Source organism: Schistocerca serialis, chromosome 5 (genome assembly GCF_023864345.2).
Source record: "Schistocerca serialis cubense isolate TAMUIC-IGC-003099 chromosome 5, iqSchSeri2.2, whole genome shotgun sequence".
Classification (NCBI taxonomy): domain Eukaryota; kingdom Metazoa; phylum Arthropoda; class Insecta; order Orthoptera; family Acrididae; genus Schistocerca; species Schistocerca serialis.
In genome coordinates this window covers 1,923,932-1,939,455 of record NC_064642.1, presented here as the reverse complement: position 1 = coordinate 1,939,455, position 15,524 = coordinate 1,923,932, and the positions used below count along the sequence as shown (strand labels likewise).

Here is a 15,524-nt window from a genome sequence, read left to right as displayed (position 1 = left end):
ATACCACTGTGGAACAGAACTGCAAGAACTGCCCAATCCGCTCATCCAGCACATACTGTTCCAGTCCTGTCAGGCACTTATCTTACCGCATCAATGGCTGGGTCACCTGTGAAAGCAGTCATGCCATATACCAGCTCAGTTGCAACCATTGCACAGCTTTTTATAATGGTATGACTACCAGCCAGCTATCCACCAGGATGAGTGGTCACTGCCAAACTGTGACCAAGAACAAAGTGGATCACCCCATGGCACAACAGGCAGCTGAACACAACACACTTGATTTCAATGGCTGCTTCACTACCCGAGCCATCTGGATTCTTCCCTCCACCTCCAGCTTTTCTGAACTGTGCAGATGGGAGTTATCCTTAATTATCCCGGCCTCAATCTATGGTAACATACTGTCCCCACACGCTCCACCCAACAGTTTCTGCCCCCTCTGTCCTATCACCTCCACCTTTTTCACAAAGAAGGGTTTGGCTGAAAGTTATAATGTGTAATAGTACTTTCATTGGGCCTGTCTGAAACTCAATGGGTCATCTTAATGGTGGGTAGACTATCCTTTTCCTAATATTGTCAAAGTATGTTACACCACAGGAAAGAATTTAATAGTGTGTACAGAGTATATTCAAAATCCGTCCACAACTCAACACAGTGAGAGTGATTTTTAAGTGCAGACAGACAGAACTACCAGTTTTGGTGAATGTATCAATATGCAGGCATAATTCCAGTGATCCATTTGGATGCCTAAGAATTTGAAACACAGGTTTCATTTAACGTGTGCTCGCTGATCTCTCTGTCGACAATCACATACTGTGATTTTTTATCAATTAAAAAGTAGTCAATTCTCTGCGAGACAGCAGTAGGTCTGTTTTACTACGGGCTGTCTGGCATGAGTGTGTCTGGGCACTTTCCCGGAACACATGCAGAAATGATATGTGGGATGTGCCTGCAAGAAGTCACTGAAATACAACAGTTGTGGAAAGGATATATTGCTAATTACCTTACAGATGACACGTTGAGTTGCAGACAGACACAACAAAAAGCCAATTTCACATTAAGATTTTGGCCAAAGCCTTCATCAGAAAAGAGAAACACATGAATTCACACAAGCATGCACACCTTACACACCCATGACTGCTGTAACTGCCTGCTCATGCATGCAAGTTAGGTAAAATAAACCAGAGATTAACAGCTTTTGGCAGAACAATTAGCAAGTATGCTGTGATGAACATCTTGTTTAATGACACAAAAGTGATTTCTAAGTGAATGCAAGATAAGTTTATAATATTTGATAGAATCATTTTCATCAACTTTAATTAATGCAAAAGAAGATTTCACAGCAAGGTGTGTCAATATGCATAGCACATTTGCTGCACTTATAAATACTATATCTGTGAAACATTCACCATTAACAAGGTATTTTTCTTCATGAGCTAAATAAAATCAAACAATGAAAAATCCAAGATGGAATGTAACAATACTATGAAAAGGAAAGTTGCCACTCACCATGTAGCAGAGATGCTGAGTCGCAGATCAGTACAACAAAAGGATTGTCACAAATAAAACTTTTGGCCCTTAAAGCCTTCGTCAAAAATAGACAACGCATATGCGTGCGCATGTGTGTGTGCGTGCACGCACTGTAGCTATAGTTGCTTACAGCTGTGGCTACAGTTGCCTGAGACTGCAGTCACGTGTGTGCGAGTTGCGTTCGCACACGTGTCGTCCAATTTTGACGAAAGCATTATGGGCTAAAAGCTTTATTTGTAACAGTCATTTTGTTATGCCTACCTGTGACTCAGCATCTTTGCTATATGGTGAGTGGCAACTTCCTTTTTCATAATACTGTTGAGCTAAATAAAAGTAGGCAATGTAGAACTCAATCCCATTAGAAGCCAGACAGCAGAAGTTCTTTGGAAAGTGTGGTGATAAAATTATTCCCAACTTATGAGTGGTAGAAACAGTGCTGAAGCTCAAGTCACTGGTGGTAGCGGTGCCAGGAGTATTTTGTAATTTTCTGGGCTACTTGAAGAAAAAGAAAAATCATAAACAAAACTATGCCGTATTATCCAAAAGCCGAAACAGATAGAACTTCGCAAACTTGACATTCAAAAAGAAAGAAAAAAATGGTCATATTAGAATAATAAGGACTATTTTAGGAAGACAGACATGCATCATTTTGCACAAAGTGAAATAACTGTAAAGAATGAGATACAGCATGCATTTTCCTGCAGCTGTAACTGATGTGAATGCTACACTGCTACAGACACTTTATTCTTTCAAACAATGGTAAATGTAGACAATATCCTTGCATATCTGGCAGTTGACTACGGCCATCACATGCTTAAAGCAACATGCCATACAACTTTAAATATGAAAAAATTACACTAGAATTAACTGTTACATATTAGACATTGTATTTAATGAGCAACATGTATGGTGCAACAATATGTACATGCCTTTAGCTGAACAACAGCTAATCACACTAAAAAACAGCCACTTTTCATGCTAAACTTAAGTCCAAACATAAGCTGACAAGCGTCAAATTTTTGCCGCTCTTACCACAAACTATTTTATGCAGTGGTGTCTGATATTACCTATATATGTGTATGTCAACTTCTTACAAGCGGACGGTTACATTCCCCTTCAGTGCTGATCCCTGAATTCTTCGCCTGTTAAAAGATTTTTTTTTAATAAGATGCTGAGAAGAAAAAATGTCTTAAACAAGTAAATAAAGATAGTTACATTACAGGAAACAAGTACATACTTTTATCTCTTCTACACCTCTTGTGGTTGGCAAATTGAAGGATTTGTTCATTAGTTCTCAATAATCTAAACATGAAGTAACAAAAGCAAAATGGGTGCAATGGACAAAAAGACATAAGGAGATGATAAAATATTTTTGAATTATGTTATCCCATTTGCTCCTTCATTACAAGTACTTTTAGTATTTTTTTTTAAATATTTTTGTACACATTTTGTCTTCAGTGCCATTCTTTAAAGTCTGAAACAAATGTGCCATCCTCATTTCAAAACTCTGCTAAATAATACTTTCAGAAACAATTAAACAATTACCGGCGTAATTTTTAACTTCTGACTGCTATGAATCGTTATTATTATACATTAAGTTGTTATGTTTTATTTCTGAGTGGATCCCCCACTGTGTATTATGATGCACATTTTAATTCTACATACAATACGAGGGCAAGTCAATTATTATCCGCAATTTAGTTATATTTTTGTTTATTTTGGTAGTACTGTAGTTTTACATTGATGACGCAGGCTTTGTTTATTTTTGATTATATCTTTGTGATTGTCAAGCTGCTAGGTTAGTTTCATTATTGCTGCCGTACTGTTAATCATGGCTGCTCCGCTGTCTATTTGCACCAAAGAAGAACAACATTCAGTGACCTGTTTTTCGTGGTCGGAAGGTGTATCTGGGGCTGAAATTCATCAAAGACTTTTGGTACAGTACAGGAACAGTGTTTTGCCACAACGGAGTGTCTCTGAATGGTTTGAAAAATTCCGAAATGGTTGCACAAATGTTACGCATGATGAAGGAGCAGATGACCGTTTACAGCCACAAATGAAGAAACCACTGTGCATTACTGTGAAATAATACTCTTAGACAGACAATTAACTATTGACGCTGCAAATTAGTCACGGTTCTTTTCAAAATCATCCACAACAGACTTGGGTTTCATAGCATTTGTGCAAGATGAGTCCCAAAACAACTCACAGTTGCATAAACAAACACGCTTGGACATCTGCAAAAAACATTTGGATTGCTATGATAACAAAGGGGACAATTTCTTAGACACGATCATTACTGGTGACGAAACACGGATCCATCATTACGAGCCGGACAGTAAACGGCAGAGTATGGAATGGAAACGTCCAAATTCGCCATGCAATAAAATGTTCAAGACCCAACCGCCTGCAGGAAAACTGATGCTTATGGTTTTTTGGGACACACAAAGTCCAGTACTGGAACATTATGGGGAAAAGGGCACAACAATAAACAGTATACGTTACTGTGAAATGCTTACTACCAGGCTAAAGCCTGCAGTTCGAAGCAAGTGCTGAGGTTTGCTGTCAAAAGGTGTTGTGTTGTTGCAAGACAATGCCCGTCTGCATACTGCTGACCACACTGCTGAAATGCTCCAGAAACTCAAATTTAAAAAATGATGTTCTTGTTAAGTTACCTATTTGATTACAATAAAATTTTATAAATACTTTGCTGATAATAATTGACTTACCCTCGTACTTTCTCAAATATCACAGAAGAGAAAAAATGAAAAAATTGTGGATCCATCGGTCAATCTGTCAATCAGGATCAAGTGAAAGATATGTGGCAAATTCCTAGATAACAGAACGCAGCATTGTCATTCTGAATGGAGAGAAGTCTTCCGAAGTTAGAGTGATTTCAGGTGTGCCACAGGGGAGTGTCGTAGGACCATTGCTATTCATAATATACATAATTGACCTTGTGGATGACATCGGAAATTCACTGAGGCTTTTTGCGGATGATGCTGTGTTATATCGAGAGGTTGTAACAAAGGAAAATTGTACTTAAATGCAGGAGGATCTGCAACGAATTGACACATGGTGCAGGGAATGGCAATTGAATCTCAATCTAGACAAGTGTAATGTGCTGCGAATACACAGAAACAAAGATCCTTTATCATTTAGCTACAATATAGCAGGTCAGGAACGAAGCAGTTAATTCCATAAATTATCTGGGAGTAGGCATTAGGGGTGATTTAAAGTGGAATGAACATATAAAATTAATCGTCAGTAAAGCAGATGCCAGACAGATTCATTGGAAGAATCTTAAGGAAATGCAATCCGAAAACAAAGGAAGTAGGTTAGAGTACACTTTTTTGCCCACTGCTTGAATATTGCTCACCAGTGCGGAATCCGTACCAGGTGGGGTTAATGGAGGAGATAGAGAAGATCCAACGGAGAGCAGTGCGCTTCGTTACAGGATCATTTAGTAATCGCGAAAGCATTACGGAGGTGATAAACTCCAGTGGAAGACTCTGCAGGAGAGACGCTCAGTAGTCTGGTACGGGCTTTTGTTGAAGTATCGAGAACATACCTTCACCGAGGAGTCGAGCAGTATATTGCTCCCTCCTAAGTATGTCTCGCGAAGAGACCATGAGGATAAAATCAGAGAGATTAGAGCCCACACAGAGGCATACCTACAATCTTTCTTTCCACGAACAATATGAGACTGGAATAGAAGGGAGAACTGATAGAGGTACTCAAAGTACCCTCCACCACACACTGTCAGGTGGCTGGCGGAGATGAATAGTTATGGAAGCTAGGACAGTGTATATTTTTTCATGTGTCTATTGGCAGCACTGAAAATGTCCCCTCATAGCAGTAAGTAGTGGCCAGCAAATCTTTCTTGTAATACATTATTATTAATAACTGAGCAGAAATTAGTTTCCTATAGTTCGAATAAACTTGCCGTACCAATCAGATGCATGCTCACAAAGGTTTGTATCAATTAAATTAAAAAATGTCCTCCTTATGCCCCCCCCCCCCCCCCCCACACACACACACACACAGAGGAGTGAATGAGATGGGATGGGGGGATGGGGAATAATTCACAGTAACAGTACTTAAGTATTGTAAATAACTTCAAATCACTGTGTATAATTAGCAGGAGAATTCTCACAAAATATGTTATAAGTGCTCATTTAAAACTGACTTAATAAGAGCAGACATGGCTAACAAAAAGGATATATCAAAGGCACAAATCAATCTAGATAGTTTTTAAGCTTTCAACTGACCATGAAAACAATTTTAGATTCCTGTGTATATACGTCTATCAACAGCATATTCATTTCTCACTTTAACCAATAATCCAGGGTTCTTTCTTGAAACATCTCTCTTGTAATGTGTATAACCACTGTCTTCCGTTACACAACATCCACTTACGTTCTCTGTACAGTCCTGCAATCAAAATTGATATAATGGAAAAAATGAATACACTGCATACCATAAAAATGTTAATAAGCTAATATTTTATTGTTTTGCAACAACAATGGACATTACACACTACTGACCTATAATACCACTGTTTGGCAAAACTGTTTCATGAAACAGAAGCAACAAGATTTAGTCTACAGGGGGGCTCAAAAGTCACTGAACATTTGGTTAAAAGAAAATGAAGCAATAGCAAGACACAGTACTACGAAGTTTTAACCCATTAAGTTGTTATTACCAAATGGTGATCATTACATCTTGTCAAGTTGGTATACAATATAATGACAAACAAAACAGACAATAATCAAACTAGTAAATTGTTGAAAGTGATCTGTGAGACACGTTTACTGCTGGATTTTTCCGAATTGTCATGATGTTAATGAAAGAAGAAAGGATTTTTGCGTTAAAAACATTTTATAAACGTAGTGCTAGTGAAGCTGTTAATGAAAGGGGAAGACACTCTTCGTCAAAACCACCTTCTAGACAAACAGTGTATGACGTACGAGATAGATCTGAAGAACACGGATTTGTTATGGATGCAACAAGAGCTGGCTGCCCAACAAGTCAAAACTGACGAAAATGAATTGCACGTATGTTTAGCTGTGACCCAGAGTCCATGAAAATTAACCATACAATTAGCAACCGAGCTGGATTTATCATGAAGGCCACAGGAAGAAACGTTACACAAATAGAAGTTTAACGTTTACATTCCACATTAACGACATGGGTTACTTGAAGATGATTCAAATCAACGTCTTTGAATTTCAACTGATGGTTGATACACAGAAATATGATCCCAACCTGTTCAACAACACTGTATGGTCTAACAAGGCCAATTTTAAGTTAAGTGGACAAGGTAACAGACGTATCTGCACTTACTGGTATACTGACAATCAAAATCAAACTTGCCTGGGTGTTGGGAGGGGGCCAATATCTTCATTTGGTGTACTTGAACCATTTTTTGAAGGAACAGTGACTGGTGATAACTATTTGGATATGCTTCAGAATTATGTGGTGCCGAAAACTTTACAGAAATTTACTCTCAACACAATGGTGCTCCACCACATTATGTCGTACCCATCTGCAATTTATTAAAAGAAACTTTCCAAAGCGATTGGTTGAAGGGCAGTTACTAACATGCCTCCACATTCACCAGATATCATGCCCGTGGGCTTTCTCCTATGGGGTGTCGTCAAGAACGGTTGTTTATTCTCAAAAGCATCAGACCATTGCTGGACTAAAAGGCTACACACACAAAACCGTGATACTACACTAAGCCACAGAGTATGTAACAGAGTTCCATAGAGACTTCAAAGATGTTTAAATGAGGACGGAAAACAATTTGACCATAAAAAATAATTGTAAGTATTGTTTGTATTTGTAATGAAACAAGTTCAGTCTTTTGTTTAAATCGGTACCCAGTGGCTTTTGTGCCACCCTGAATTACGACTTTGTTTCAATAACCATCTCCAACATGAGTCTAGTGAGATACACAGGGTGATTCAAAAGTAACTGTACACACTTCATGGGTTTAATGTACGAGCAGGGAAAAAAGTGGGGGAGGAGGGAGGGGGGGGGGGGGGGGGCGATATTGCCATGGGCAGAGCTTGTGTAGTAGGCATTTCTGTCACTAAGCATGTATAGTGAAACTCATTGCCAATTCAATGCCGCCTGTGTTGGCAACCTGGCTTTTTCTGTTCATCTGTAATGATTGTTTTTGCTGGGGATGTTCTGTTCTTGTTTCAGTTTTATGATGACAAGTGTAAGTAAACAATGTGCAGTGTGAAATTTTGTTTTCTACCCCGTAAAAATGCTTCTGAAACTGTTTTAGTGTTGAAAACAGCTTACCAAGATGATACTATGGAAAAAACTCAAGTGCACAAGTGGTTTGCAAGATTTAAAAATGGTGACATGTCGATTGATGACATACCCCGTTCTGGACATCCATCAACTGGCTGAATGAACGAAAATATTGAAAAAAATTCGAGAGCTTGTGCTCAGAGTCTATCAGATCTTTTATTGGAAGTTTTAAGAAGATCCAACAACAAGTACCTGCTGCGTAAGTGTCACTGTAGAGGTTCATCAATCAACTGTATGGCACCTGGTATAGAGACAGCAATTCCACCCATATCACCTGTAGAAGGTACAGGAGTGACACCTGCAAGCTATGTCTTCAGTTACTGTTTACAGATGAGAGCCTCTCTATCCATGCTGTATTGTGAACATTCGTAACATGCACATGTGGGTGTATGAGACCTTCACATTACTACAGTATAAGGATATCTACATCGTATTTCAATGAACAATTACTGTGGTACTGTGAACAAATTACTTGGACCACATGTTATTCCAAAGCACGTGCCTGGCAAAGAGTATTGACAATTTTTGGAACACGTATTGGGTGGTCTGTATAATGAGGTCCCACATACTATACAAACCAACTTACTGTTTACGCATGATGGGGCCTCTGCACATTTCAGTTGGGAGGCAGGTGAGTATCTCTATGTTGCTTATCAAGGTAAGTGAATAGAGTCGTGCAGGACCAGATGCTTGGCATGCCAGATCTCTGGACTTGGGGCCACTTCAGGGAACTTTTGTTTGATGTTGCAACTAAGAATGCACCATTCTGAGAATGGTAAGACATCTAGCAAGTCACTGCCTTCGTCATTTTAAATATGTTCTAGCGGAAATGTACAACATGTAGTTGTATTGAATTTTGGGTCATTTTCTGTTGCAAATGTGATCCCTATTCTACTGCATAATTCTGAGATAAAACAATTTCAGACAAAACTTTATTTCACATTTTACACTTATTCTGATGCATACACTACACCAACTAGTTGTGTACAGTTACTTTTGAATCACCCTGTACAAGCAGCATGCGTAACCAAACTTATATTTTTCTTGATATTAAGCAACAAATGCTACAATAAACCCTTAATGCAGAGAAAGTAAGCTATTGTCAAGGGCACACTTATTTGGTCAAGTGACAAAGCTGACCTAATATTATGATGATAGTAAGATAACTTGAAGAAAATATATACCAGCAACCATAATTTTATTGACTAATTTTATTTAGCTACCAAGTTTGGTTGGTTGCCATAATTCTGAATTACATTACAAGCATGTTAAGGAGCCTTTCTTGACAGTCATTCAGAACATAACTTCATCATTATCCTCATGCAGCTCAACAACAACAAAGATTGTTAGTAAAGACCGCAGTAAGATTTATGTCTATCATATACACGCAGGGCGATGCGAAACAAGCTTCACAAGAAGACTGAAAGAATTGCCACACTCACAAACTAATAGAAAGGATAAGCTGTTCTTAACTCAAAGTGGGCTTTTAAAACCACAGCGTACTGTGAGGCATGCTCTTACTAGAATTGGTATGTCTTCCCTTCCTCCAATCAGTGAACTGCCTGACTGCAGCAGGCTGTGCCAACAGTGCCCATAGAGGCAGAGCAGTTACTGCAGCAGCCCCCAGCCTGTGCGACGGGAGACAGTCAGCTTACTACACTGAGGCCACATGAAGCTACAGCTGATGCAATAATCCACGTTCAATGACAGCTACAGTTGGAAATGGAAGTCCTTGCCTCAGTTGGAGGATACATTTTTATCTGAGGACGGACATATGCAGTGCCATGTATGTCGAAGTATTTAATTCTGCTAGAAAGTACAACATACCAATTATCCAAGTCTTCAAGCAGCGCACTACGAGCAGGTAGAAGGCAGAGCTCATACAGAGCTAGTAGCCAAACTTTACAACAACATACGAGGAGGTACAAGTTTCAAAAAGAATTCTTAGAACAGAAGTCATAGAAATATGCAGCATATTTCATGCACTGTAATGTGTTTATACTTTTCTGGTGAACAATAGAGAAGAAAAGGTAAGTGAAGCAGCAATTCGAGCAAGCTACAAAGCCGTTCATATTATAGCACCAAGTGGCAAACCATTTTCAACGAGATCTCTCATAAAACTTTTTAAGGTAGTAGTTGCAGAATGTGTGTTTCCAAGGGAGTTGCAGGTAATTGAAGGGGTTTGCCTTTAAAAGCAAAAAGTGTCTTGTCAAATTGTGGACATATCAGTGAATTTAGAGAGACAGTTCAGGAAAAAGGCCAAGAACTTGGCTGCATTCCACTTACACAAGGCAAAAGCATTTATATACACCTCACTCTGCTCAGCTTTCCGTAGGCAATCAGTGGATAGTATGAACTACTACTTGGACAAGCTCCATTTTGTAGCCACAGATCGTGCATTGAGCATTATCAAGGTTTTGCCTGTCATTTAAAAAATAAACTCAAAAGCAAATTTAGGACAGATGTTTTGACTGTTCACTGCTTCATTTACCAGGAGGCAATGTGTGCTGAAAGAGTGGAACTACATGACATAATGGAAGTCGTGGTCAAATGTGTGAATTTTGTGTGGTGTCAAAGTTTGAATGACTGCCAATTCAAAGCAATCCTGAAAGATAAGGAAGCAGAGTATGGGGACATAACTAAACCACAGAACAGTTCATTGCTTAGTTGGGCAAAAGTTCATGATGTTTTCTTTCCCACTTGAAATTGGTTGGTTGGTTTAAAGACAGGAGAAGGGACCAAACTACGAGGTCATCGGTCCCTTATTCCTAATAAAACAATGCCACAAGTGTGAGAATAAAACGGACAAAACATATAACACAAAACGGAAAGAAAGGAAAAGCCACAAGAATGAAGGGAAGACAATGAACACTAAAAGGAACAAAAGAGGACAAGAAAACAACAGAGAGATGCTAGAAACATAAGAGAGTAAAACATGAAAGCAGATTACAGTGGCTGGCCAACCACGAGAATAAAATGGGAAAGCCAGCTACTCTGCAACACATTAAAACCTCCACCCTAAAAGCACTAGTGTGGAGGACACAGAGGGACAAAGGACATGCGCTAAAACCTACATAGAAGTATAAAAACCCACTCTCACGAATAAAACATAAAACTAAAGCTGCTGTGGAGGCATTGTCACCCAACACCAAAGGCAGGGTGCTGGGAAAGTTAAAAGTCTGCCGCAGAGCGGCAAAAAGTGGGCAGCCCAGCAAGAGGTGGATGACTGTCATTTGGGAGCCACAGCAACATTGAAGTTGGTCCTCGCGACGGAATAGGTAACCATGGATTAGCCACGTATGGCCAATGTGGAGCCGGCAGAGGACAACTGATTCCCTGCGAGAGACCTGCATGGAAGACTTCCACACATTCAGTCTCCTTAATGACACGCAGTTTGTTGTGCGAGCTGTTATGCCATTCCGTCTCCCAAAGCCGGAAAACCCTGCGATGTAAGACAGAACGCAGGTCAGCTTTGGAAATGCCTATCTCCAGAAACGGATTTCGCGTCGCCTGTTTGGCCAGCCTGTCGGTAAGTTCGTTGCTGGGGATTTCGACGTATCCTGGGGTCCACACAAACACCACGGAACGGCGGGAATGTTCCAGGGCATAGATGGATTCCTGAATGGACGCCACCAGAGGGTGGCGAGGGTAGCACTGGCCGATAGCTTGTAGGCTGCTCGGTGAGTCAGTACACAGGAGAAATGACTCGTCAGGGCATGAGCGGATGTACTCAAGAGCATGTGATATGGCCGCCAGCTCTGCAGTGAAAACACTGCAGCTGACTGGCAAGGAGTGCTGCTCAATATGTCCTCCACGAACATATGCGAAGCCTACGTGACCATCAGCCATTGAGCTATCGGTGTAAACCGCTTCAGAGCCCTGGAACATGTCAAGAACCAAGAGGAAGTGACAGCGGAGAACGGTGGGGTTAACTGAGTCCTTAGGGCCATGCAAAAGGTCCAGACGAAGCTGCGGCAGAGGTGTTCACCATGGAGGCATACGTGAACAGACCACAAGTAGAGGTGGTAAAGGGAAGGACTCCAGTTCGGAGAGAAGGGACCACACGCAAATCGCAATCGTTAGCCCCTATCTGGGCCGCCGTTGCGGGAGATGGACTGCTGCAGGTGGGAAAAGGAGATGTTAATTTGGATGCTCAGGGGAACTTTGAATGTGTGCTGCATAACTGGTGAGCAGTTGCGCACGTCTGATCTGCAGTGGAGGGACACCAGTACACTGGTCACCGGACTCGTCCTAAAAGCTCCTGTCGCTAATCGAACCCCACAGTGGAGTACAGAGTCGAGTAAATGCAATGCTTAAGGTGCTGCCAAACCATAAACCACACTCCTGTAGTCAGTTCGGGATTGAACAAGGGCTCTGTAGAGCTGCAGCAGCGTACAGCGATCTGCACCCCAAGTGATGTTGCTCAGGCAATGGAGGGCATTGAGGTGCTGCCATCACTTCTGCTTAAGCTGACGAAGATGAGGGAGCCAAGTCAAATTGAGTGTCGAAAACCAGTCCTAGGACTGATATGTCTCCACTACAGTGAGTGGATCATCATTAAGATAATGTGAGGGTTCCGGATAAACGGTACAATGCCGACGGAAGTGCATGACACACGACTTTGCGGTTGAAAACTGGCCTTGTGGATGGCTCCCTGGAGGCGCTGCTCAGCAACAAAAGTACTGGAGCAGCATATAGAGAAGGTGAGATGGAGGGCCCGACAGCTGCTGCTAGACCATTAATGGCCACTAAAAATAGAGAGACACTCAATACAGAGCCCTGCAGGACTCCATTCTCCTGGATATGGATGGACCTATCGGAGTCACCAACTTGGACACGGAAAGTAGGGAGTGACAGGAAGTTTTGGATAAAAATCTGGAGTGGTCCCCGGAGACCCCACTCATACAGTGGATAGGAATCTCTAGTAGCTGTAGATGTAGGAAGTATGAAGCAGACTTCAGTAGTTACGGTGGCTAGAACAGTTGCAAAGTCAAAGAAGTAGAAGAAGGTTCTGCTGTTAGGTAGTTCTCATGGCAGAGGTGTAGGCCAGCAGTTGCAGGAAGTGCTGGGGAGTGAGTACCAGGTCACCAGCATTGTGAAGCCTAATGCAGGATTGGCTCAGGCGACTGTTAACATAGGGGGGTTATGTAGGGATTTTACTAAAGAGGATCAGGTAATGGTTGTGAGTGGGGCAGGTAATAGTATTGATAGGGATGGGGAGTATGACATAGATGGTGACTTGGAAAAGATAGCCACTCAGACTGGCAACACGAATGTGCATTTCGTGGAACTGTTTCAGCGTCACGATCGGCCTCATCTTAATACAGCCGTCAGGCGTAATAACATGAGACTTGGAGGTGCGCTGATGACAGAAAGCATGGGTCATATTTCAGTGGTGTCGGTGGAGTCTATCAGCAGGACGGGTTTCACTAGACATGGCCTACACCTCAACAGGTATGGGAAGGGGAGGTTGGCAAAGCTTATAGGTCAAAGCATAGGTGGGTTTGGTGGGATCACTCATGGGAAAATTCCTGCAGTAGTCGGTGTTAGAGTTGCACCTTTTTTAGATTGAAGTCAGCTGATAGGTATTCGTGCTTAAGGGGAGTCTCTCTAACAAATGAACCACTTTTGACAAAGCTTAGGTATCCGAGTAATGAGGGAATTAGTATATTTCATCAAAATATACAAGGTATCAGAGAGAAAGTTAGTGAACTGCTTATAGATGTTGACTCAAATTATTGGTATATCTGAACACTTCTTAAATAAGGAGCTAATTCAGAGGCTTCCTTTACCAGGCTACAGGTTGGCTGGCAGCTATTCGAGAAGCTCTTTGCGGGGTGGGGGGAGTAGCCATGTATGTGAAAAACGGCATCCCATTTGAGTCAATTGATGTTTCAAAGTACTGCACTGAAAAGGTGTTTGAATGTTGTGCAGGTGTGGTTAAATTTAACGGAGCTAGACTTCTAACTGTTGTTATTTATAGATCCCCAGACTCCGATTTCACAACATTTTTGCTAAAGCTAGAGGAGGTTCTTGGTTCACTTTATAGGAAATACAAAAAGTTAGTTATATGTGGTGACTTCAATATTAATTGTATAAGTGATTGTGCAAGGAAGAGGACGCTGGTAGACCACCTTAATTCATATAATCTTATGCAAACCGTATTCTTTCCAACGAGAGTGTAAGGGAACAGTAGAACAACCATAGACAACATTTTTGTTCATTCCTCATAACTAGAAGGGCATTCTGTTAGCAACAAGGTGAATGGCCTTTCAGATCATGATGCACAAATTTTAACTCAAAGATTTTTGTGCTGCAACACGTGTTAAATATAGTCATCAGCTGTTTAGGAAAGCTGATCCAGTTGCTGTAGAGACCTTTGTAAACCTTATCAAGGAACAAGAGTGGCAAGATGTTTATAGCACTGATACAGTAGATGATAAATATAATGCTTTTCTCAAGACTTTTCTCGTGCTCTTTGAAAGTTGCTTTCCATTAGAACGTTCAAAACAGGGTACTAGCACAAACAGGCAGCCTGGGTGGCTGACTAGAGGGATAAGAATATCTTGTAGAACAAAGTGGCAATTATATCAAAACGTTAGAAACAGTCAAAATCTAAATGCAGCAGCCCATTACAAACAGTATTGTAAGGTGCTTAAAAATGTTATTAGGAAGGCAAAAAGTATGTGGTATGCAGATAGAATAGCTAAGTCTCAGGATAAAATTAAAACCATATGGTCAGTCGTAAAGGAAGTGGCTGGTCTGCAGAGACAGGTTGAGGATATAGAATCAGTGCGTAGTGGTAATGTCCGTGTTACTGATAAGTCGCATATATGTACAGTATTTAATAATCACTTTCTGAATATAGAGGTGAACTAAATAGAAACCTAGTCCCAACAGGGAATCATATAGCGCTCTTAGAAAAAAGTGTTCCGAGACTGTTACCTGAAATGCCCCTCCATGATACTGACAAGAGGGAGATTGAGTTAATAATTAAATCACTAAAGACCAAGAACTCTCATGGATATGATGGGGTATCTAGCAGAATACTGAAGTATTGTTCTATGTATGTTAGCCCAGTACTTAGCCATATCTGTAACTTTTCCTTCAGGAGTGGTCGGTCTCCTGATCAATTAAAGTACTCGGTAGTGAAGCCACATTATAAAAAGGGAGACATTGATAATGTTGACAATTTTAGACCTATTTCTATGCCATCGGTGTTTGCTAAAGTTATCGAGAAGGTTGTATATACAAGGTTACTGGAGCATTTAAATTCACATAATTTGCTGTCAAATGTTCAGTTTGGTTTTAGCAATGGTTTAACAACTGAAAATGTTATATTCTCTTTTCTCTGTGAGGTTTTGGGCGGATTAAATAAAAGGTTGCGAACGCTAGGTGTTTTCTTTGATTTAACAAAGGCTTTTGACTGTGTTGACCACAAAATGTTACTGCAGAAGTTGGACCATTATGGAGTAAGGGGAGTAGCTTTCAATTGGTTCACCTCTTACTTTAAGAACAGAAAGCAGAAGGTAATTCTCCGCAATATTGAGAGTGGTAGTGATGTTCAGTCCCAATGGGGCACTGTTAAGTGGGGCGTTCCCCAAGGGTCGGTGCTGGGGCCACTGCTGTTTCTTATTTATATAAATTATATGCCTTCTAGTATTACAGGT

General features: G+C 40.7%; 1 protein-coding gene across 4 annotated transcripts in view; it reads right to left on the bottom strand.

Moving 5' to 3' along the window:
* Positions 1–2,216: 2,216 nt before the first annotated feature.
* Positions 2,217–15,524, bottom strand: part of LOC126481554 (uncharacterized) — a 148,904-nt gene continuing 135,596 nt past the window's right edge. For all 4 annotated transcript variants that reach the window (XM_050105394.1, XM_050105393.1, XM_050105395.1 and 1 more), the window contains exons 8-9: positions 5,799–5,961; positions 2,217–2,669 (exon numbers count right to left, since the gene is read on the bottom strand). In XM_050105394.1, the coding sequence (XP_049961351.1) occupies positions 5,812–5,961 (150 nt within the window). In that variant the 3' untranslated portion in view covers positions 2,217–2,669; positions 5,799–5,811. The remainder of the gene's footprint in view (positions 2,670–5,798; positions 5,962–15,524) is intronic.